Source organism: Pleurodeles waltl, chromosome 9 (assembly GCF_031143425.1).
Source record: "Pleurodeles waltl isolate 20211129_DDA chromosome 9, aPleWal1.hap1.20221129, whole genome shotgun sequence".
Classification (NCBI taxonomy): Eukaryota; Metazoa; Chordata; class Amphibia; order Caudata; family Salamandridae; genus Pleurodeles; species Pleurodeles waltl.
The window spans coordinates 538,855,671-538,880,858 of record NC_090448.1 but is presented as its reverse complement, the minus strand read 5'-3'; the positions used below and the strand labels follow the sequence as shown (position 1 = coordinate 538,880,858).

The following is a 25,188-nucleotide window of genomic DNA, read 5'->3' as shown; positions in this document are numbered from 1 at the left end:
ATGGGGCCATAATGCATCCTTGTCTTACCCCTCGAGTTACTGGGACTGGGGCGGTCAAGACACCTTCCTGAGAGTACCGCACTCTCATGTAGTTTTCAAGGTGCAGAAGTTTTAAGACTGCCAGAAGAGGAGGATCAACGCCTGCTAAGGACATAAGCTCCCAAAGTTTCTCCATGTTCACTAAATCGAAGGCAGAGGAGAGGTCCATGAAAGCCATAAGAATGGCACCTCCCCTTTTGTGTACAAATTTGCTTATTATCAGGGAAAGGTTATGGGCTTGTTCCATCGTGTTCTTTCCTGGGGAAAACTCATTCTGAACATCAGTAAAAAAAGGCACTGTTTCTACCCAGCTTTCCAGTTCCCCTAAAATAACCCTCCCGAATATCTTCATGGAAGAATCTATACAGGAAATTGGGGGGTAATATGAAGGGTCAATTTTGTCCCCTTTTTTGTAAATTGAGACTATGATTGACTGTTTCCAAGATTCCTAACTCCTCCCCATTATCAAGGACCTGAATATATTGGCTTGGGGGCCCATAACTCAAGATTGTGTTTAAAAAGTTCACATGGGCCCCCATCTGGACCTGTTGCTTTCCCATCGTAGCGCATAAGATCGCATTTTTAACTTCCTTCATTGTGATGGAGTTGCTAAATTCTTCAAGGTCTCCCAGTGTGATAGGGGAGTCAATGTAGGCTGTCCCTCTACTGACCGTTCTGCATTATAACTTTTCAAGAAATGGTCTACCCATTCCTGATCTGATGTGTGGCAATCAACCCCGAGGAATACCTTTCCAAAAAGAAAGGTTTATTTATGACTTTGCATAATAGTCTATTATCTTTTAAGGTGGCCGTTCATTCCAGATCTTCCCATGCAGTGTCTCTAATCTCCCTTTACCTGTTCATGATAGCTGTTTTATATTTTCTTCTAGCCGGTTATGTCTCGAGGCAACATTTTTGTGACCTGTTTTAGAACCTTTAAGGTCTTTGTATATTCAGTATCAAACCTATCATGAGGAGGTCTCGCCCTCCTTGAATTCTTTATTGACAGCGAATCAGAGATAAAAAATAAAATTGTGGCACAGTTAGAGCTAACCATGTATGGTATGGGGTCATCCGATAAGCAGGAATTCAGCTCTCTAGGATGCGTCCCAATCAGGTCTCCCAATATTTTATTAGCATCAACATGTGGCTATTTTCAACGGACCCCCTTGTTTTTTTTAAAAGTTAATGATGGACATTTCATTTTCTTTTGGGTGGTCCTCAAGATACTGGACAGCTCAATGAAGATGGGGCAATAAATATTCCATGGGAAATGACAAACCTCAAGTCTTCGTATCCATTGCAACAAAAAATCTGACATAAGTATATGATCAGTTTCACTCCCCTTGCCTCTCTCTACAAAAGTTGGGTTAAATGGCACATTGCCCTTTCTTTGCTTGAAAGCAAAAAGCATTTTATTGACGAACATTATCCTGGTTAGTGCTTCCCCATAGGCCTTATGCTGAAAATGACTTACATGATCCCCCTGCCCGATTACAATCACACAGACTCTGCTCCCATTATTGCGACATTTAGTTATATTAAAATCTCCTCCCCAAATAAGAGAAACACTTGGATCTTTCTACTTGATTTGTCCGATCAGTGTTTCTAACTGTTTCACAATTTCTACTGGCTGGCATCCAAAAAATATTATAAAAATTAATAAGCGAAGTATTAAGAACCGGGGGACACACTAACTTGAAAAGTTGACAGTGTGAATTAGAAAATATTTTCTAAATTTTGAGATTGCCTACTGTGGTTGATATAAAAGCTACAAATCCCCCTTTTCTCCTACCCGCCCTATGGGAACTGCAGGGGAGAAAAAAGACCTATACCCTTCAATAAAGGGGCAATCAAACAGCCATGTATCTTGACAGCGTAAGATATCTTAAGCCCCTATTAAATTCAGCCATTCCTGGTTAGTCAATTTAAATTTGAGCCCTGCGACATTCCACGAAAGGAGTCGCAGTAATGGTGGATGAGTTGTATCCGGACTATTTGAACATAAAGAGGAGGGGGATTGTCGGGGATTAAGATCTTCTGAACTTCTTGCCATAACTTGAAAAATAATCTTGTTGTTAAGTTCCTCCCCTCCTTTCTGTGGGTACTCTCTATTGTCATTGATAATATTAACTCCATCTCTTAATGTGTTAAAAGACCCTCCAAGTTCCCTTGTGGATAGCATACCCGATTGGCCTTGTCTTACCTCAACAATAAGACAACAGCCAGCGTTTCACAAGCCCGGCTACTCTGGCTGGAAGTTACTTCCAGGACCAACTTGTCTACTTTCATTTCAACTTAGGGCCCATTAAGTCTCCTCTGGATAATCCATCATCCTTCTTGGGCAGTAAGTCGTTGTCCAACAGAGAACCGAAGGCCAGAAATCTATTACTTAGTGGCACAGAAAGATGTATGTAACTGTGTTGATTTGGAAGTCTTTGTTCTCCTGGTGGAGCATAATGTAGTTTGCCCACTGGTTGCAGTTGATCATAGAAAAAAAACCAAAGGAAGGAGCATCACTGCATTCCCCTCAGTCGGCCGAAGAGCTGACCTAGCTAACCGGTCTCCTATGAATCGTGGACTCTGAAAGTTAATAATAACACAGTCGCCATCAGTATTTTTCTTGCTGGACTGATCTACCCTACTCTCCTGGTAAATAGTATTTGCCAGGCCCTTTCCAGGAGAAAACAGTGTTTGGTGACCAGCCAATGGACAACTTTATTCTTCAGAGTTCCTGAATTCTCCTGCTGACCTTGATTCAAGTGGGAGAACATTCACCATAACTGCTGTGTAAGGACAGCAAGATGGTGGTAAGTTAACTATGATAGGTTCACCCTGTGCTAATGAGTCACTTGGCTCAATGAGGTTACTGTGTTTGGATTGACGAGTAGGTCCCATTTCTCATATCTGCATTGCCCTGAGTTGGCCGATGTTGACGATGATCTCTGTAATCTTGTCTCAACCTCATCACCTGAGCTTGGACTGTTCTAACACATTCAGATTGCAGCCCTGGTGAGGAACCGGTTGAAACACCTTCCACCTCCTAAATTTCCTCTAGTGGGGTGATTGTATTATCCTGCCTCTCTTGTTGCAGAGCCCCCTCTATATTTTTACTCATAGATAGCTGAGTAGACAATATCCTGCAGAGGTCGATCACTTCCTCCACTTCTCCCTCCAATTTGTTCAGTTTATCATTAAGTAGGGACAGCAAATCAATGAAGGCTACTAGAATTTGGTCTAGTTTGGGTTGGGGGTGGGTGGGTTAGGGACCAATCCCCGAGTGACATCGGTCAGGTGAGCCTGAGCTTTCTATTGGTGCCTTCCTACTTCTCTTCTTTCGTTTGGGTGCAGGAGAATGTGGTGTAAAGGCATCAACCATTTTAACGGGGATTTAAAACTCTCCATTGGGCCCATTACCTCCCTGGGGTTAGGATCAACCCTTCCTGCTGGTTCTAATTCTTTGTTACAGACCTGGCCCAGGTCAGTGATTAGGTCCTCAGTACCTATTGGCTGTGCATCAACTTCCCCAAGTTGCCACCCCAAAGATAGTACTCTTTCTGCGAAGTTAATTTCTTTTGAAATAACCCCCACCCCAAATAATACAGTAATTTGTTTACTCTTTGTTGTCTCTGTGTCCAAAGAAAAGCAACCTAGGTGAGATCTGAGCCTGCATGACCAAACCTTTTAGTCCGGCGAGTTAGATAGTGGGATTTAATATGTTGAATGCTATGATGTTCCTCTTAGTTATACTTGTTAGGTCGTTAAATGTTAGCACCTATTATAAATCTATTTACCTGCATTTTTGACAGAATGCATCAATGTCTCATAATATGTACTTTTGGAAGTGGGCTGTATGTGTCGTAGACCAGCAATGATGTTTTATGTAAAGTTATCTTTGCTGCCATGCACAGTTCATGATGGTAAGTGTTATATTTGTGTTGCTGCCTTTAGCAAATTCCAGAATTTGTGGTTCAAGAGAAGATTTGTATGTGAATGTAGGAAGTGTTTATACTGATATTAAATAGCTGAATAGTAATGCTCCCAATACATTTTTAACTCCACCTTTACCACATTGTTTGAAGAGGTTGGCGTAACTCCTGTAATTCTGTGTAGCGTAATCGTGGAATTACCCAAGAAATATACAAGATTACAACTGAATTATGTAAAACGAGTTATGCTGCATTTAGTGCTATTTGTAAGTGCAAAAAATTTCCATTGCATCCGGAATGGGTGCAAGCATGAATTTTGCTCTAAGAAATGCTGATAAATGCATCAGCACATGAATAACTAACTTGAGCAGTCGCTCTTGGATTTAGATTTTCTCTCAATTTAATCTCAGCGTTCAGCGCTATTGTTTTAGCACAAAATCCTCCCTTGCTTCCAAAATGGACGCAAGGATGCGTTTTGCACTTAGAAACAGCTCTAGAGGCAGCAGGACACGAATAGTGAGTGAGAACAAAATGTGCTCTTGCTGCAGGATTTTCCCCCTTAATTACGCAAGGAGAAGCAATCACCTAATTATCGATAATTCCTTGGCAAAGCGTAATGCAAAATTACCAAAATTACTTTAATATTTCAACATAATCGAAATTCTGCCCAGGGCTAATTGTTTGCTGGATGTGTGTGCATCTGCACATGAAACATGTGTGTGATTTATTTTGAAAATGCTATTACAGCATAAAGTCAAAACGTTTTTGTGTACATTCACCTCAATACTCCAAAACGTCTCACATACATGTTTAGTTTATAACATAATGTTGCAATAGAAAGAAATATTGTATTAAGTATTTCCTTTTAATCACGGGTTGTTTTTATTTTCTAGTGAGAAACTGGATGGAGCGACTGAAAGACAAGGTAAGACCATTTACCGTTCTGTGTCAAACTTTGCCTTTCCATTCTTTATTTGTATGAAAAAAAATATATATATTTCTTTCTTTCTAGGGTAAGTTTCCCAATATCTTGAATGCCCACTGATACTAAGCAGCTGAAATGGCACTGAGGGTACTATCATATTCACTGCCCTTCTCTTTTTTTTTTTTTTTTTTTTTTTTAAACCCTGCTTTCTAGTTGTGTTTGGACCGGAAGCACACTAATAAAACAGGAACTGGTAAAAGGCTATAAGTTTCAACTTTAAAAGGCAATTCCTGAGCTATTATTGGTTTTGCAATGCTTGTTTCCTTTGGCATTTCCAAAATGTCTGCCGATGTTTCATGAAACATGCACATGCTACTGTTATTATATCAAGAAAAATAATTTTAAGATGGGTGATGGTGTGTCACAATGCGCTCACACGTATGCCCACACTTATAGGGGGCCATCTTCAAATGTTTTATTCTTTATGAGAAATGTTATTTCAAGATGATGCATCCGTGAATCACAAAACATACGCATGCATGGGCTGCTGTCTTGGAATATATTTTCTAAAAAAGAAAAACATTCCAAAACGGTTGCCGATGCGCAGGATACTTGAGCATGTGTTACGATACACATGTGGCCATTTTGGTATATTTTGTTAAATTTTAATACATTACTCTACGATAGCTGTCTGCCATTTTAAAACTATAATTTAAGAAAATATATGCCCATGTTGCAGCACAAACAAAAATAAGCAAGATGCCAAGGGGCAATGGGCAGCTGCCAGGCCTTTTCCAAGAAGAGAACAAGCATTGGCATTGCCAAAAGGTCTCGCCTTCGGGACCTTATATGTGTTTAACCATGCAGCACATTATCGTGGGTGCTGTGCTGCCATGGATTGAAAAGCTATACAATTGCTACTCACAATCCTAAAGAATGCCAGAAGATGTGACATAACACTTAGGGGGTCATTCTGACCTTGGCGGACGGCGGAGGCCGTCCGCCAAGGTACCGCCGTCAGAACACCGCACCGCGGTCGAAAGACCGCGGCGGTGATTCTGACATTTGCCCTGGGCTGGCGGGCGGCCGCCAAAAGACCGCCCGCCAGCCCAGGGCAAATCAACCTTCCCACTAGGATGCCGGCTCAGAATTGAGCCGGCGGAGTGGGAAGGTGCGACGGGTGCAGTTGCACCCGTCGCGTATTTCAGTGTCTGCTGGGCAGACACTGAAATACTTTTTGGGGCCCTCTTACGGGGGCCCCTGCCATGCCCATGCCATTGGCATGGGCATGGCAGGGGCCCCCAGGGGCCCCGCGGCACCCCCTACCGCCATCCTGTTCATGGCGGGAGAGCCGCCATGAACAGGATGGCGGTAGGGGGTGTCAGAATCCCCATGGCGGCGGAGCGCGCTCCGCCGCCATGGAGGATTCAGACGGGCAGCGGAAAGTCAGCGGTGTAGCTAACCGCCGCGGTCAGAATGCCCCGCGGTGCACCGCCAGCCTGTTGGCGGTGCTACCGCCGACCTCCGCCATGGCGGTAATTACCGCCATGGTCAGAATGACCCCCTTAGTGCTGACGACTTTGGCACTGGGAATCCAGGTTTGAGTCTCGGCATTGGCTCTCCCCATGCATTAAAAAAAACTAGAAAACCTAAGTTTCAATCCAAGGAGCAGTTCATTGAAAATCTACAATAATGAAGCAATGGCGCCGAGCCACGTGGGCTCCAAAAGCCTATCAAGAATTAAAGTTTGTTTACACATGCATACACAATTACATTCTGGTTGGCAAATGGCGTCAGCTGAGGGCGTTTCCTCGGACACAAGTCACTTCCCCCAAAACAAACCATTGTGGAAACAGAGCAGAACATGAGCAGGAAACTAACAAAACGAACTGAGACAAAAGAAAAAAGTAGCGCACGGCCACTAACCCATATGGACCATTGTGCACTAATCCATGTAACAGGGTCAGTCTCCAGGGAAGGAACCAAAGAGTCAAAAGGCGGTACAAAATTAAAGCATTTGCAACAAAAGCCAAAGGAAGCTTGAAAGGCAGGCCAAGGAATGAATGAAAGTGGGATGTGGGGCGAACCAAGCTGATGGAGGAGAGAAAGAAGAAAGACATTTGTTTTTATGGAGTGCTAAAAACCAGTGAAAAAATAGTTCCCTGATGTCGGACACGACTCATCCTATCAGAAAAGTGGTAAAGAAGAAATGCTGCAGGGGTGTGACAAGCACAAGAGTAGAGTGGAAAGCCATTCAATAAGGAGCACAAAGCTGAGATAGAAAAGAAAGCGTCCAAGCAAGAGCAACGGGCTGACCCAAAGACCACTCGGTGCTTTCATTAATGTGGTCTTTATTACAGACAGCTGAATCCTTTTGGTGAGACCTTAAAATCACAGGGCCACAAGCCCTTCCCTGACCCTCTATCTCTATTCCTCTTTTTGATGTTAGTAGAACAAACTCCTGTCTGATGCATTTTTCTACTGCATACAGACCATCCAGGCCTCTACACAGTTTCAAATTCTTGATTGGAATTGTGGATAACGATTATGCTATACTATACATAATATCACCCTTTCAAGTAGCCTATCAGACTACTATCCACAAAACACATTCTTCGATCCCCTTGTAATGTTGAGAAGCATGAGCGGTCTGGACTAGAGGCCTTAGCAGTCAGGATGCTTCAGCATAATACAGAATGAGGAGAGAGACTGGGCTTACAGCACATTTCATTGCTGAATGACCAGCTTGCGAGGTAAAGTGTCAGAAGCCTGCCTTTCAGAATAATCCCTCCCATCCCAAACTTGCATACTAACTGACCCTTTGAGGAGAAGCCTGTCATTCTCCTGTCACATTGCCCGTGTAGGTATGCTAATGCCAATCACACGGAACAATGCCCGGTACTGGAAAGTTTATCCGAGGCCCATCCAGCAGTCGACCCCAGTCCGTGCCCTCGTCACAGTGTTTCATATAGGATATTGGGTGAGAGCACCTAGGCCGCTGTCTTCATTAGCACCCGGTTTCACTGAAGACTGAACAACCAACCTATTTCTATGAAACAAATCTCACTAGATATTAGCACATCCTTAGCTTCTGGATTGTCGACAAGGGTTTAGCCAGTGCAACAGCTTGAGTTGAAATTTCATCACACAAACGTGTATAAGGGCAATTTACAATAGTCACGGTTGTGGTTAAACATTGATTGTCACATACGCCTGCACTAGCTCTATCCAGACTTTGAGATTATTATCTTATTTTTTGTCGCTTTGTTTTTAATATGAGGTGTAGCATTAACCTTGCCACCAGTTGGCTTAGGATAGGGCATAGGTTTACACGAGGGGCATATAAACAGCTTATGGAGTTTGCAAAGTTTCCCGTAGAACATTATCCTGCTCTGATTTTTTCACAGTCCAAAACTACAAGAGGGAAATAGCTGAGCAACGTATAGTGTGCTTAGACTTACAGCTTTTACATTTTAAGGAGTTCTCAACGTTAGTGGGTTTAATAGGCAATACAAATTGATTTCATATACATGTATACCAACGTATGCCCTGACTTGTAGCGAACGAAGTAACCGTCTTACAAATATTTGGAAAAACGTGATTTTGCGTCAAATCAGGAATGCCCATATCAGCTTTTATTTCCAATGTTGAAATCCAGTTGGACAGGTCAATCTAACCGTACACTTCGCACTTGGGGACAAAAATTGCAGCCCATGCCCGCATCAGACGTAATCACACGTTGCCACCAAATGTTCGCGTACCAGACAAATTGTCACAATCATTTACCGTCCTTTTCGTTAACTGAGTGGCCGGCAGATTCTCTTCCCCACTTCTACCACCTCCCCCAATTTCCATTTAGCTTTCTCTTCAAGTTCTCAATTGCCTTCCACTACAAGCTGCGTGCTTTCCAATTTCAAGCTGGAATTGTCCTTAGAAATATTGATTGAATCTTAGCCCTGGTACTCGAAGATGATGTCGCATCCCATTACGTCCAGCCCGCAGTCGGTCATGAATCTGCTCCCGAGTGAAATCTTGAAAAATACATATTATCGAGGCATTTGACAAAATTCACATTTCTCATAGGGGAATTACATTTTTGCCAGCTTTCGTTTTGCAGTCCAGGGCTGCACGGGTATTTACATGCTGGCTATTTCCATTGCCAATTATCATATAGCTGCAACGCTCGTTAAAAAAAAACATGACCGCCGAATATGATTCCGATAGGGAATCTGCGGTTCTAAGATGTTATTTCTGCTCAAGGAGTGTCTCTGCTGAGTCAAACTGGGGCACCAGTGATGATAGCTAGGCCAGCCCTGCTAAATAAAGCCCAGGCTGTCATTGTTCATGCCACTTGGGAAGGAAATGGTAGTGACAGGCTTTGGAAGAAAGCCAGCATCAGGAAACGCACAGTACAATGCATGAAAAACTGCCATGCTTATTTTTAGTTACCAACAGACCTTTTAAGAAAGCGCAGGGGTTAGGTCTGGCCTGCAACCAGGTTTAGATTTTTTGTTAGCCTCATGTAATCAAAAACGCATAAATAAATAATGCATACATAGAGGGGACTTAGGGAAGGCCTATTCATCCATTGGCTTGTTCAGCTGTCATACCTTTTTATCTTCTGCCCACCACAGCTCATGATACGGGCCAAACGTGCCAGCTCACTGCAGCCGTTGGCCCTCTTACAGTATTTCTGATGGCATTTAGTCTCATGACTTGTGCACACCTGCCTAAAAAGAAGTGCACTTCATTTGGCAGGACTTATGGGTCAATATTTCCCTTTGCTTATGTTTTTTTCTTTCCAGTCTTTATTTTTTTAAATGTTTTAGTCAGCGTTGTGTTTACAGTGTGTCTTCAGGTTACAGAAATTGAAAGCTAGTACTACTTTTATTTCCACCACTAAGAATCATGTTTTCCTATGCTGTGCATTAATGCTAAAAATGTTTCCTATACTTATTCTAAGTACACTTTCCTTCTATGAATCGTGTTTATTGAAATGATTCACTATTATTTTTATAATTTACATGTTTTATTGCAAGCATATATCTGCTATGTTTAGGTGCTAAAATGTTTACTTATTTAGCCACCATACTTAGGTGGCATCATGTTTGTTTCGTTTTTGTGTCATATGTGTACAATAACAAAATAATGCAATCATTGCCCTAGCTTGCCAAGCCCTGTCGAATTGGCATTGCCAATTTTTTTTTTGCCAAGGCTCCCAGCAAATCACTCACAAAAATACAATTAGTATTTGATGGTTCATAAGAAGTCAGGCGATTACAAACAAAAATATATTGATGGCAAACACTTATGCCCTCAGCCTCCACCAACCCTGAGAGCAAGCCAACCACCAACAACCAAACCTCCTTTTAAGAAAACAGCCTGAGACAAAACTTTTTTTGGGGGGTAGAGATATCAGATCTCAGGTTGTATTTAATTTCGATAAATGACTTCATAACTTCACAGGTTTTACTCTAAACATATCACACATCAAACCTATTTACATCCTTGTAACGTAGGTCTCCATTTTTACAGAGTACAACAGACATCAATTCATCTACAACCTATTACCTCCTGTGAAAGAAACAGTCTGGAAGCTGATGGTTTGCCTTACAGACTGGGTCCCCTGGCACTACTGCAGTTTGGAGGGCCCTCTAGAGGGCCCTTCCTAGAGCTCCCACACAGCAATCCTTGTTCTCTAAAAGCTCTATGAAGGGTCACCACGTTTTTAGTGAGGTCCTTGCATTAAAAACATGCAAGATGTCTGCTTACCGCAAAGCAACCCAACCTGGGGCACGCCTCACATCTCTGGAGAGCCAGCCTGGGCAACCGGGCCATGCCTTGCTCCCCTGGCACAGACTGCACCCTCCAATTCCCTAAAGGTCAATGTTCAAAAGCGCCAATGCGCATGGCTGCAGAAATCGACTGCCCCATCCTCTTGCTGAAGTGCAGACTGTTTACTGAATGCTGCAAGCACCCCTTTTTGTGGTTCCCTTGACACTTGTGTCCTTTCCCTAGGGCTCCCGAGAGGTGCCAAGGGAAACTGAAGTGTCTGTACACCATGAACTCACCCGACCACAGGTCAGTATGGTTTGCCTACCATTCGGACCCCCAACCAACTGGTGAAGATATTAGCTTGTAAAGGAGAACAGGTTATTAACAAAAATAGCATTTCCCTCTGCTGACAGGTGCACCTCATCAGAGAGAAAAAACCTTCCATCCTTGATACAACCATGGGGGGTGCACCTGAGTCTAGGTGACCTCAGGAGCCAGGAACATTTTCTGTTCAGATGCTTTGTGGACTTGTTCAGCACCTGAACAAAATAGTCCCCACACCAAGCTTGCCATGGTATACTATGAAACCATGCTGCAATTGCCTCAGGAAAGCATTTAGCTAACCACATTACTTCAGTGAACAATGCATCAAACAATTCTCTGCAGCCTTGCTCAACTAGCTCATTGTTGCCCAAATAAAATAACCAGAACCGGAGGCAGTAGCCCCCTTGGTACTAATTTGGCCACTGCCGTCCTCAGGTTTGTGACTCTAAATCCTCCCTGGTCATATCACCACATGTTTAATCTGCTTTTTCTGGCATGCTCAAGAAAGCAGCCCGTCCGATACGTCTTCTAGGGCCTCCATACGTTGTACCTAAACACCAAAACTTTGTGAGTAGGTACAATATCAGGTGTTCCTAGTACAATATATGTAGGAGAAAATTGTAATTGTATTCATGTATTGCTTACTACCCCTGATGAGGCATCAAAAGGCTTTTTGGCGACTTGCAGGCTACTCCAGAACCCAAAAGGATTAGTGGTGGATTACTATAGGGAAATATGAGTTAATTTGAGAGGTGGATGTTTGAACTTGTTAGTTGGATTGAATGGAATAATGGAGGGATAGAAGAGGGAAGACTCTAGAAAGTGTTAATTGGGAGATCATAGTAGTAAGATGAGGTTCAGGATAAGTAAAAGGCGAGATTGAGGAGGGAATAGTCTGTAGAAAGGGATTAGTGATATCATACTAGCAAAACGAGGTTTGGGATGAGTCAAAGGAGGGATAACTGAAGGGAAGAATTTAGAAAGGGTTGTTTGGGAGATAATAGTAGTAAAATGTGATTTGGTGTGAGCCAAGAGGGTTAGAGGAGGCAAGAGTCTAGAAAGGGTTATTTTGGAGATCATAGTAATACAGTGAGGTTTGGGATCAGTGAGACAGTTGAGATAGAGGATAGATTTAGAGAGGTATAGGGGAGACAGAGTAGGGCATTGGAGAGAGTGTACGTTTTTTGCTTTTTTTTCTCTCTTCTACAGTAGGAGTAAAGCAATAAAAATATAAATACATGGCTACATAGAAAGGGTACACGTGTATAAGGAAGATAATATATTGAAATTTAAAGTTGTATAAACGCAGACTTTCAAGTGTTACATTACTTGAAGTTAATTTATTTGCATATTTTTTTATACCTCAATTTTTTTATATTTATTCCTATTTTACATTGTATCTTTTCCTCAATATTTCAATGGTGAAACACTTGTAGATAAAATAGTTATGTTAATATTTACATATTGTGATAGATAAATAAAACAGAGACCCATAAGCATCTACTCAAAAACGTATTTAAAAAAACTATGCAATGACCTATGCACATGTTAAGCTTAGAATAATATATACATATATATATTTAACAGTAACTAGTATATTCATTTGTAAAGCAGACCTAATGAATAGCCATATATTTTAAATCCAAAGTCATTATACCTATTTGTGCAAAGAAATATACACATCTCGATACATACATATAATCAAATTATAAATGTTTGCATACAGAGGGATATGCTGTACATTAGTTTTTGGATATCTTTGTTATGTAGGAAAGAGCCAACTCTTGAGTAGTCTTTTGAAGATAAGATAGCTATCTGTGGATCATATATTTGGGGTAATGAATTTCATGATGTGGCTCATTGAAAAGAGAAAGATGTACCACCTATTGTATTTTTCTTGTATGGTGGGGTTTTGAGGGCAGGTGCAAATTTTGAGTGGAGATTCTTTTGTTGAATGTATTTGGTGATTTTATTCCTCATGAAAAGTGGTCCTGTTCCATGCATTGCTTTGCAGGTGATACAAAGCAGCTTGAAGGTGGATCTGCTGGCAACAGGTAATCAATGTAGAGCTTTCAAGACAGGGAAGATGTGGGCTTGTGTTTTTTTTATGTAGGAGTAGTATGGCAGGAGAGTTCTGAATCCATTGTAGTCTTTTTATAGCTGATAGAGATGATCCGTGGTTGTGGCCATTGGTGTAATTAAGTTTTGACAGTCCAAGAGAGATAGTATCCTGGACCTTGTGTGGAAATTTTAGGTGAGGTAAGATGCGTTGCAGAGTTTTCATGGCGATGAAGCTTGATCTTGCTAATTTGTCCACTTGGGCATTCATTGTTAACTTGAAGTCCATGGTAATTCCAAGGTTTCTTACTTCCTTAGATACTTTAGGAGGTGGTCCTAGATTGTCAAGACAGGCGCAAAGTGGGTCATAATTTTTCCAGTCGCCACATGTGAGTATTTCTGCTTTGGAAGCATACAGTTTGAGATGGCCCCATGTCATCCACTGATTGATGGCTCTGAGGCAACTGAAGATTTTTGAGTTTCCATTCTTTTGGGGCTTTTGTGTAGGAGCATTTGTGTGTCATCTGCATAATTGTAGCATTTGAGCACTTACATTAATTATCATTGCTGTAATGACTTCAACTAGATTTTGAAAAGCATGGGTGACATGACTGAGGCTTGAGATACCCCTCTTTTTGTGAAGTATGGTTTGGATGAGAAAGGGCAGTATGGGTGACATTTGTTCTGTTTTGAAGGTAGGATGTGATCCAGTCAAGAGCAGTCTCCTCTATGGATACTTCGTTGAGTCTTTGTATTAGGGAGTCATGGCCAACTGTGTCAAAGGCAACTGTGAGATCCAAGAGACGTAGTGCAGCAGCCCCATTGCGGTCTACTGCATTTTTAAGGTCATCCCAGATGGTGATGAGGGCAGATTCTGTGCCTCTTCCTGGGCAGAGTCAAGTTTGGTAGTCTGAATGTTGGAGTGATCGCCAATGAACTGTGACATCTGGATGAATGTTACTCTTTCTATAAATTTGTTCAGGAAAATTTCATTTATAAATGGTCTGTAGTTTTTGGGGTTATGCGCATCCAGGTTTGTTTTCTTTAATAATGGGGGCATGGATGTTTTTTTAGGTATTCTGGAAAGATTCCTGTAGTTTGAGAATTATTCATGTTTCTTCCTATTGGTGTGGCAGCGGCGGTAGATTAAATAATGTTCTTGAAAATTTGTGGTAAGCAAAGGTCAGAAGGGCAGCCGGAAGGCCTGCTTGCTTTGATCAGATCCATAGGTTTACTTTGTGATATTTGTTTAAAGGAATGCAGAGGCTGGGGTAGCTTACTCTTAGAGGGGATTTTTGAAAGTGGGTTGGTGCTGGTGGTTTTCTTTTGTTTTAAATCTTCTGTTGGGTAATGATTTGCCAGTTTGTCTTTGAATTCTTAAGTAATGGGATGAGTTCCTTATGTGCATTTAGGTTTACAAAATTGTGTGAGAATTTTATAAAATTCTTTATTTGCACATTTAGCATTTAGAATTCGGTCTGAACAGTACCTTTCTGTAGCTTTTTTGCTTATTTATTTGCATGTTATGTTAAGTTTGCTTAGGTGAAGTTTGTCATGATTGTTGTTTGTTTTGAGCCAGGTTTGTTGCAGCCTTCTGATTTGGTTTTATCTTTTTTAGTCCTGTATTTCTCCAAGGTGCTTATTTTCTATTGTCCTGTTGTGCTGTGCTTATTTGTATTAGGATATCAAAAGCTTCCTGCAGCCACTCATAAAGTGTCAAAATTGAATTTATTGTGTCTAGATCTGTATTGGCTGTTAGTTGTGTTTCTAAGTGTTTAAAATTGAGTTTGTTCCACAATCGATAGGTGGATGCATGTAAAGTGGCCGTGCATGTGTTGACTTGTGGTGTTTTATTTTAGAAAGTTAGCAAATGGTGGTCTGGCCATGTGACTGGAGTAATCCTTTAAAAGGTAACTATTTCTGGTCTTAAAAAGGTAACATCTAGGATGTGTACAGCAATGTGTGCGGCTTTGTTCTGATGTAGGTTCAGTGTAGGTTCAGTGTGACAAGGCCAGTGATGATGGTTTTTGGATGGGGCATATTGGGTTTGTCAAACCAAATGTTCAGGTCACCAAGAATGCATAGGTTGGAGTGTAGTGTTACACGGTTTGAAACTGTGTGTAGAAATGTGTCTGGGAATGTGAGAAGCAAGTCACAGGAGGAAGTTGGTGTAGGGTTGCATTTGATGATGAGGGCCTCATAACCTTGTATGGAAATGTTGTCAGTTTTGGTGATATTTATTGTTTTCTTGAATATAACAGCCAGTCCACCTCCTCTTCTGCCTATATGATCATTTCCCAACAATGATTCAGTTATGAAGAGTAAGTCAGGTTGTGTGTCAGTGAGTAGGTCGTAGATGTGATGCTTGTTTTTAGAGAGTAATTGAGTATATGGAGTGAATTTGTTTTCTAAATGAGTGAGCAGTATATTTTGAACTTATAACAGGTGTGTCAATATTGCTGGCATTGACTGTATGAGGGTTGCAGTAGTGTTGTTTTTCTATATCATATTCCTCATCCAGCCAGCCTAGAAGATATATTTTTTTGGGTCTGTGTGTGTTGATGGTGGAGGTGTTGGTTGGGAGTGAGATGGTGACTTGTGTTGTTTTTGTAGAGTAGCCTTGTTGTGTAATAGACATGGAGATGCGAGATTGTGAAGAGTGGGATGTTGTTTATTATGTTTGCATCTGTTTAGAGTAGAAGGTGTAAATGTTAGAGTTGGTGGTGGAGCGTGTGGGTCATATTTTAAGGCTCTGAATTATGCAATGGATGAGGGGCGGGTAAATGAGATTTGTTATGTTGTTGTATTCGTGGTTGAATTAGATAGACAATTTGGGAGAAAAGATGGTCTATGATGTGTTTTATATGTGTAATAATAAGGCTGGAAGTGGGTGTATGTTTTTAATTTGTGACAAAGTATTAAGAAAATGTGGGTGTGAGCTTTTGATGTGCTGGTGTGTATGTTATGTTTTGTTTTCATGGAGTAGTCAGGGAATGTACTGATGTAGTGGTTTTCCAAGAAGGATTTGTATGTAAAGTACCGTTAGTGAGTGGAATTTGAATGTTAGAGGGGGCGGTGATGTGTTTTGGAAAATAGTGTATGTGGTGTGTAAGTGGGGATGGACACGAGTTATGAGTGCTTGTGTTAGATTTGATCACTGGAAAGAGTAATATGTGTGGTGGAGTGGAGTCTAAGGGTTTGTTGAGTGATTATAGGAAAAGGAAGAGGAGGGTGTTTGTGGATGATATGATGGATGGCTGAGTATAGGTTTGATGGTAACAGAAAGGGGTCTGTTAGGAGCAAGTAGAGGATAGAGCTGGTGTTTTATATGAGAAGGGAGTTTGTGTCTGGATGCATTAAAAGTATGTATAATATAGCTTTGTGTTGCATTGGGGATGTGTGCATTTTTTGGTGGTATAGGACTGGGTGGTGGTTTGTGTGAGAATGAAGGTGTCATTGTGTGGTAGTTGGGGTGGAAGGGTGTATCATTGTGGTTTGTCGGGTTTTGTGGTGGTTGTTGAGACATTATATTGTGGATAGGGTTTGCTTGTGGTGAGTAGTGTGCATTTGCTGAGAGTGTTACTGTGTTTGTGGATGTGGATGGCTTAAGGTGGTGCTTGGTGAATGGCAAAAAGGACAACATTTCTGGCCCGACCAGGCCTGACCAGGCCTAAACAGGCAACTGCCCTTGTCCTCTCCGCCCTTAGCCTCGACTCCCGGGCTGAGACGCCTTGAGCCTTAAGCTTGAATAGATCTAGGTCAGGTGACCTTTGGCTCAGGGGAACCTTATCCCTAAATAATCAGAAACTTAGCACTAAACCCTAGAGCCAGTGGGAGACCTTGCCCTAGTAACCAATCACAACCCTAGTCAGATTAGCCGATCAAACCCAGACCCTAAATCCAATAGAAGCCCTAGCCCTAGCAACAATTCAGAGCACAGATGCAACAACCTGTACAAGATGAAAGAAGCAGAGAAGGGTGGGGGAAACTAGGCCAAACAACAGCAGCCCTCAAACTGCCGGCCCACCAGGAGGTAACACCACAAAATCACTGGGGATGAGCTGGTTAAGACTAAGAGGGATAAAGTAAATAACGAGCACTGAGGGTAAATCCCAGGGCCTGCATGCCTCTTCTAACCAGAAATTACTGTACAGGGGAAGGAAGTAACTGAAAACAGGTCACGGAAGCAGGGCCTCACAAACCCCGCCGTCTCTCACGGACCCTCTATGGACAGAAAAGGCCCCAGAGGGCAGGCTGTTAACTGCTGGCCCCTGCCCTTGGATATAGTTGGAACTGCTACAGAGCTCCCAAGCCCAGAGCTCTAGCGTGCCACCACCACACCTGCCAAGGTTGAAAATAAAGGTGAGAAGTAGTGCAGCGAGCAACTGACAAAAAGACAGTTGTGCCAAATTGTGACTCCTGCTCATCGCTGTGGCTCCTCTCAGCTGCAATGTCTTTGAGGTGAAGTGGTCACCAAAGAGGCTAAGACACACCTCGATGCACATTATTTGTTGTGGCCACCAGTCAGCCATGCCCACTGCTCTTTCTCCCATTGCAAGATCACCCCCTAAGCCACAGGAAATCTAGACCTGCAAGAATGCGGGACAAAATTAGAAAAAGCCTGCCATATTGCTAGGGCCATTCTGTCCTGCCTTTCCCACCATAAATGTCGACACTCCCCATTTGGGGAAGAGCCTTGGGACCTTCTCCCCAGAAAATGATTGACATTCACCATTCAGTAGCACTCATCATTAGCTCAAAATTTGCTTAACCTGTATTATTGCTGATGTTTCATTGTGGTAGTGTAACACTGGTGTGACCAGTCAAGTGAAAATAAGGGTTTGCCGAAAAGATAGATTTTCTCCTTGAAGAACAATATTTTCATGTTAATTTTCACAACATATTTCAAAGAAAATCCAGTAACAAATTGGCCATTCTGTCTAAATATTTAGTGTAACCAATATTTCAAGGTATACCTAAGTTTTCAGCATTTGAATCATCCATAGAATTGAGTTGTAGCATTACACCAATGAAAGATCGGTAGCCCTCAACCACCACCCGTTCACAGTATGAATGTAAATGTTGACAGGAGTCGGTTATCAGACTGGGGCTCCAAGATAGGTTCAGAATGACCAGAATCCAGCCATATTTTAAGAATTTCCTCATAGGATACATTTGCATTCAGTGCATTTAGATGGAAATCTTTTGCATAGTCAGTGGTTATACCAAAAACCTGGCATGGATCTTACTTTCCTAAAGAACACACCTGGCCTCCCTGGATTGTATTTTGCACCGGAGCATTTTTTATCAAAATGCAAACTTAATGAAATTATGAGACATTTATATGGTGAATAGGACAACCTCTACATGGCCATGGAAAAGGAGAAGCAAGTATGGCACAGTTCGCGTACTGAAAATAAATAAATGGTAGGACCAATCCATGCAGACGTTTCAGGAAACTCAGTTTTCAGAGAAGTATTAATGTAACCATAAACCTACTGTACACTCTATGACCAGGCATGGATCTGACTTTCCTAAAGGACACATCTGGCCTACCTAGAACGCATTTGGCACTAGTGCATTTATTTCCAAATACAAGCTTAATGAAATTATGAGACATTTATGTGGTAAACAGGACAACCTCCACATGGCCATGAAAAGGAGGTCCATTACCGACCAATGGGGTCACCCAACAGATTGACGGACCTGGGTAAATATTGGTACATATAACAAGTGGCCCCACAAACCAAACATCAACTTATACAATATTGGACAAATTCAAACAGTGCTAAAAATATAACCAGGGAGTCACATAAACAAAAACAAGACATTCAAAGTTGTACAAACATCACAATTGTATTAAACTTACATAATGTATACACAATATATATACTACAATGATTGTTCCTTATTGAAGAAACAAAAGGTGGTAGAAAAAGTGCTTGCGAAAAGATAAAGAAACAAAAAATATGCTCTTCAGCAGCTTCAGAATGCTTTTATAACAGTCTGTCTGAAAATACAGCATTATAATTCTTATGCCACCCCACATGGGAGGATCATACAGTCAGATCAGACCAGAAATCAAATCTATATTGTCCATGTTTCAGCCCAAAAAACGGAAGCCAATTGAGATTTAAACAAGGGTCTTCATATGGACAAAAGGAAACAAAGGGGCAACCTTCAAAACTAAAATAGAAAAAAAATAACAACAATAAAAAAATTGAGGCCCATATTTAACAAAAATTATTGCAAGCTAACGCCAGTCCTTAGCGCCATTTGAGCACCATATTTATAAAATGATGCACAATGGCTCTAAGGAATGGTTAGCGTAATAAAAATGACGCTAACCTCTGCGACAATGCGTAAGTAAAAATGATGCTAATGCTGCAAAAGCAACCTAGTTCCAGCCAGGAGGGACCAGCAAAGTCCCAGGAGAAGGAGAAGTGGAAGCAGAACTGTCATTTTAGTGAGGAGGAGAAAGACATCTTGATCAAAGAGGTGATGGAACACTAACACCAGATCTACGTCACCTCCAAATTGTCAATAGGTAGGAGAGAGGCTATATGCCAGGTAATAGTAGATAAAGTCAACAGCGTGGCAGAGGTGAAGAGGACTGTCACTGATTGTAAGAAATGCTGGCACGATTTCAAGCGCAGAACTAAGGAGCAAATGTCCAGGAACAGAAAGGTAGCACTGCAGACTGGAGATGGAAGTCCTGAACACAGGAGGACCTGGATAAGCTGGAGGAGATGGTGGCAGCGGTCATCCCGGAGGAGCTGGTCACTGGAATCGCAAATGCATGGTAAGTTGCAGGGGGGACTATGTGGAATTTCGCAAATGGCAGAAGGGGGAGGCACATAAGACACATTAAATGTATGCAAAAGGGTTGCATTGGTGCACATAGCGCCAAAAGGCCCCATCACCACCCAAGCCTCACTTTTAGTGATGCTGTGGTGGCACAATGCACTTCGACATATACACAATGTGGTGTTAGGCCACTTATTGTGGCTTAACACCACCTTGTAAATATGGCCCCTACACAGGCAGCACTTTGCCTCAAAGGGGCGTGTAATCCGTGTGGCTCTGCTACAACAAAACCCTTTGCATATTGTTGTTGCTCCAGATCCAAGACAACATGTTCACCTGAGACTGTGACTAACATCAACACCACCCCAGGGGTGGTGTTAGGATGGCGCAACATGGCAAAATGCTTTCCATCCTCCTCATGTCATTGCCCTTCTTATGTGTGTGCATCCTGCAGCACACATAGAAATGCCAACGTGCCATAATAGATTGTTTAATGTGTAGGAACAGACACCTTCCTGCACATAAACAACCTATCTCCCTCAGCACAAGCACCCTTGCACTATGGTGAAAGAATGCCTGCATTAGTGCAGTGAGCTTAAATCTGTGCAGGTGCTGGAAGACTGCAGGAGTGTGCCGTGTTCCCGTATTTCAAAAGTGTCACAGCGTGGTGCAGCTATTTTTGCCGCTGCACCTAGCTGCACCAGTTTAGGTAAAAACAGGGCATCACTGTGCAACATGTGGCACACAACTCACACAGGGTGGCTCAACAACAACTCTCACACACTTCCATGCACCATTTGGGAATGAGCACAAAAGTGAACATATACAACATATGGGGCATGTCTGTGATCATTATTTGTGCTGTGGTACCAGTAGCTTCAATTTCACCATGTAACAAGGTTGTTTGTGTTGTGAGATTGGTTGGTATTGTGAATAAAGGAACACCTTCATGCGTAAGAACAGGCACAAGTGGCATCAATGTTGCACTACAGGCACAATGTCACTAGCCCTTAATGCAACAGTACCATCATACAAATAGTTGCCAATGTGGATCCAAGCTGCCCATTCCCCTCATGCCATATTAACAAACTCTCAAAATGTCTGCATTGATCCACATTGTACATCCTTACAACAACATATGCCTCTGGCAGATATGCTGTATGCAAGGAAATGTCCCTAACGTAGGGAGGGACAAACTAATGGGGCTGACAATCCATTAAGGTTGCACTGTGCCATTTAATTAGCACTTGTGTGGAGCCTGCTCAAGGCAAATGCCAAGCATTGTAAGCAATGGGCCTCCCTGTTCTTTGCTGCACTAGTGCCTTCATTCATGGTGTCAATGCATTAAACCACCAACATAGTGACAACACTCATTACACTACTGTGGGAATGTCCACCATGGTGAATAGGAATGTAAATGATGTGTTACCATGGTGTCAGTGGCTGGGGCAAGGGGCCTGCAAGGAATATGGTTGTGTGGGATCAATGCACAACATACCTTGAAAGGTATCCCCATGTGTGATGCACAATGCAACACATAATTAACAACTTCAACCTGGGGTATGTAACAAGTCACTGTGCTACCAGCAGCACGTAAATGAGGAGCCATGCCAACAGCCACCACAGTCAAAGAGTGACATTTCACTATCCCATTTCAGAGGATGATGTCTTACCTGCTGCTGACCTGCCTGTCCTGGATTTTACAGATGACGTGGATGACCAGCTGGTGACCACCAATGAAGAGACTCTCCAGGATGTCCTAGGTTCCTCCCAGACACCACCTCCAGTCACAGGGAGGACACACATCATTGCAGGGTCTCCACATGAACCACCCAACTATCAACACACAGCAACACCCAGTCCTGCCACAGCCGTCACTCTGAGGACCCAGACATCATCTTTCAGAGGACATTGGTAGGAGTCCAGCGGGAGCAGGCCAAGCAGGTGCCGGTGGGGATGGACACCATGGCAGACAGTCTAGAGGGAGTGCAGAGGTGCCACAGTCCAAATAAGAACAATTCAGCTGCCATCAGAAGCACCCACCCACACTACGTGGACTCTAGCAGTCCCTGACCGGCATAGCTGCTGTCAGAAGGCATATGCTTCAACAATTGCCCTCCTAAAGTGGCAGCAACATGATAGATAACAGGCTGGTGCCAATAGAAAATGTCCTGGAGTCCATATAGAGGGAAGTTGCCTCCCTCAGGGACAACATGGCTGCCTACCACTGTGATGTAGGTGTGGTGTTGAAAAATCAGCAGTTCCTCCTTTCTACAGTGATGCCTTATGTGTTCCCACAAATGGCAGCTGCCGGGACCTTTGACTCCACTGATGTGTGTGTGCCCCCCCTCAACTTCAACAATAGCAACACCCATTGGCACAGGAGGCACCACACTCATCAGAGGATGAAGATGTAAATGGAACAACATTCATACGTAAAACTACCTGGTAGCACTAGTCTGTGCCACATGGGCAGTATCCCCTTAGTTCTGTGTTTAAAATCATGCCAGTGATGTGACAGCTGTCAATGTGCCCTCTTCACTCAACCACTGTTGACTTATCTGCTATAGACTGCCATTTTCTCAATTCCTACCTATTGTCAATTTGAACACGTCCTCACTAATACACAATTCTCCTACCCATGTCTCATGACATGTCCCTCACCCTTGGACTTTGAATGTACAACAAATGGCTCAGGATCTCTCATGGGGTCTGTATCCTGGACATTGTACTGCATTGAAAAATACACTTGCACATATAAATAAATCTCCATAGGCACATGTATCATGCCATCTTTTACTGTGATCTATCAACTAATAGAACGGATCTGTACTGCAATCATTGATCATGTCCCAGTAATATCAGTCAGAAACTGTAGTGCAAGACCCTCTGCATGTTTTTTTTCAGGAGCTAAAACGTAACTGTAGGAAACAAGAAACGTTATGGAGATAGGAGTATAATGAGGTAGAGAAAAGGAAATATAAAAAGTGTATTCAAGACTATAAATGTCCTATTATGTCTGAAAAAAACTATTTTTTTCCAAAAAAATACTGGCAGATAAAAACTCTATTAAAGAGCTTTTAAAAAAAGTGGAGTTCTTATCTAGTCTTTCATCAAGTTCTATATCTGTAATTGATCAAGGGTTTTGTAATCAACTTGTTGTTTTAAAAAAAACAAAATTGAGGATATCTACGGCAAGTTTAAGGACAACACCAAGAAGGTGAACGCTCCCATTGTGGCAAGGAGCTGTTGGTGCCTTGCTCCCTTGTAAGCATTCCTTTACTTACAGAGGATAGAGTGGCCCAACTCATCCATCAGATTAAATCCGGCGCTCCGTCGGATCCATGTCCTCCAAAAAGTCTGCATGAGATCAAGGAAGCGATTGTACCTCTGCTTACATTGTTATTTAATTCCATTTTGGAGACCGGATCTTTCCCTCTGGCATGGAAGAAAGCGTCCATTTTCCCATTGCTGAAAAAGCATTCTCTGGACACTAAAGATGTAAAAAAACTATTGTCCCATTTCCCGTCTTCCCCTGGTGGCCAAGGTGTTGGAAAAACACATGAATGCCACCCTGTCTAAATATGTAAAAGAATATGGTGTTAGATTTTGCACAATTCAGTTTTAGGCCCAATCATAGCACAGACTAGGCCTGGTGGTGGCGACTGATCAAGTGAGAAGTATCCTGGATATTGGAGGAAAGTAAGCTCTGATCTTACTAGATCTGTTGGCAGCTTTTGATATCATCGACCATGAGATCCTTAATGCACGACTGGAAGAAATTAGAATTGGAGGACTTGCTTTACAGCTGTTTCACTCCTTTCTTTTTCAGAGTGAAGAAATTGTAGCTGTGGGAGATTCAAAATCAAAATCTTTTACCTTGCCATCTGGAGTGCCACAAGGTTCATCTTTAAGCCAGACTCTTTTTACTATCTATATGGCGCCTTTGTCACAGCTTATCCCTCATTTGGCATTTCCCCCATTGTTTATGCTGACAATACTCAGCTTGTTGTCTCCTTTGTCTAAAGTAAAGCCTAATATTTAGGAATCCATCAGTATTCTTTAAATAAACCTCAATGTCTACAAAACACAGCTGCCAGATTTTTGCAAAAGATACCCACATTTCAGTCGTTCTTGGACACTTTTAATGAGCTTCACTGACTGACAGTAAGGAAAAGGGTCAAGTTCAAGGCTCTCTGCCATGTTCATAAAACTCTGATTGGAGCTGCTCAAGAATACTTCAAGGAAAATCTTGTCTGGTACAGAAAATCTTGTCTAGTACATCTTGACTGGATCCGGTTAAGATCCTCCAGTGCCAGATTGGTCATGCTTTGTAAATTTACAAAATCTAGCAGGAGGAGGCAGACGATTCATGTTACTGGCAGCTCAACTGTGGAATAGCCTGTCCGGGCAATTAAGAGGCCAAGCAAATCTCCTGGGTTTTAGAAAGCAGCTTTAAACCTGGCCTTTCCCCAGTTCAGCCAACGGGCTTTAGGACCTGGTTGGTTCTGGTTATGTTCCTTCAGCTTTATGGGTCGGTGGTAGTGTTCTTTTAGCATCAAGATGCCTTTGGGTATTCATGCGCTCTATAAATAATTATGAATATCAATATCAATATCTAAATGTATGCATTATGAGAAGCTATGTCAATGAGAACAGAACCGAATTACATGTGTGGCACACTGTCAGACACAAAGCCACACACTAGGACTGTAACATGAAAAAGGTGACTGATAGTGTTGTGGGCTGCAACCAACTTACAGAACCTTAAAAGCATGTATTGAACAGATATTCATGCAAGTTGACATATGACATGTATGGGTCAGAACTCAAGTGTCTGAAATGTTTCCTGATGATAGCACAAGTACAAAATATATGAGTGGAACAGAAGAGGCAAAATTGATCAGTGACTGGCAGCTGTCAGTTTGCCATGATACGTACCCCAAATAAGGTGAAGTAATATATGCTACACTTTACAAGATTATTTGTGGCACACCTCAACTATGACAGTTGATGTTCCATTCTTATCTGACCAAGATTTTGTATACATAAACAATGTGATTGTGAGGAACTGGGAATGACAAATGTTTTGAGTAGCTGATGTCATATTGCAGACAATCAGACAGTTCCTTGGTCATAGGGGATACACATAGTCATACATGTAAATCAATACAGAAGGCATATACTAATACATTCCTCTAACTTATCCAGAGCACACATGAGAACACCCAGACACTCAATCATCATGGACACCTAATTGTCTACAAATAACAGGATTTATTGGTACTTTAAAACAACACCTTATAAAAACTGAAACTAGACACTATTGTA

The 25,188-nt window shown here is 42.1% G+C and overlaps 1 protein-coding gene across 2 annotated transcripts in view; it reads left to right on the top strand.

The window, feature by feature from the left end:
- ARMH4 (armadillo like helical domain containing 4) overlaps nt 1-25,188 on the top strand; it is a 645,165-nt gene that overhangs the window by 553,667 nt on the left and 66,310 nt on the right. For both annotated transcript variants that reach the window (XM_069207449.1, XM_069207448.1), the window contains exon 6: nt 4,862-4,893. In XM_069207449.1, the coding sequence (XP_069063550.1) occupies nt 4,862-4,893 (32 nt within the window). The remainder of the gene's footprint in view (nt 1-4,861; nt 4,894-25,188) is intronic.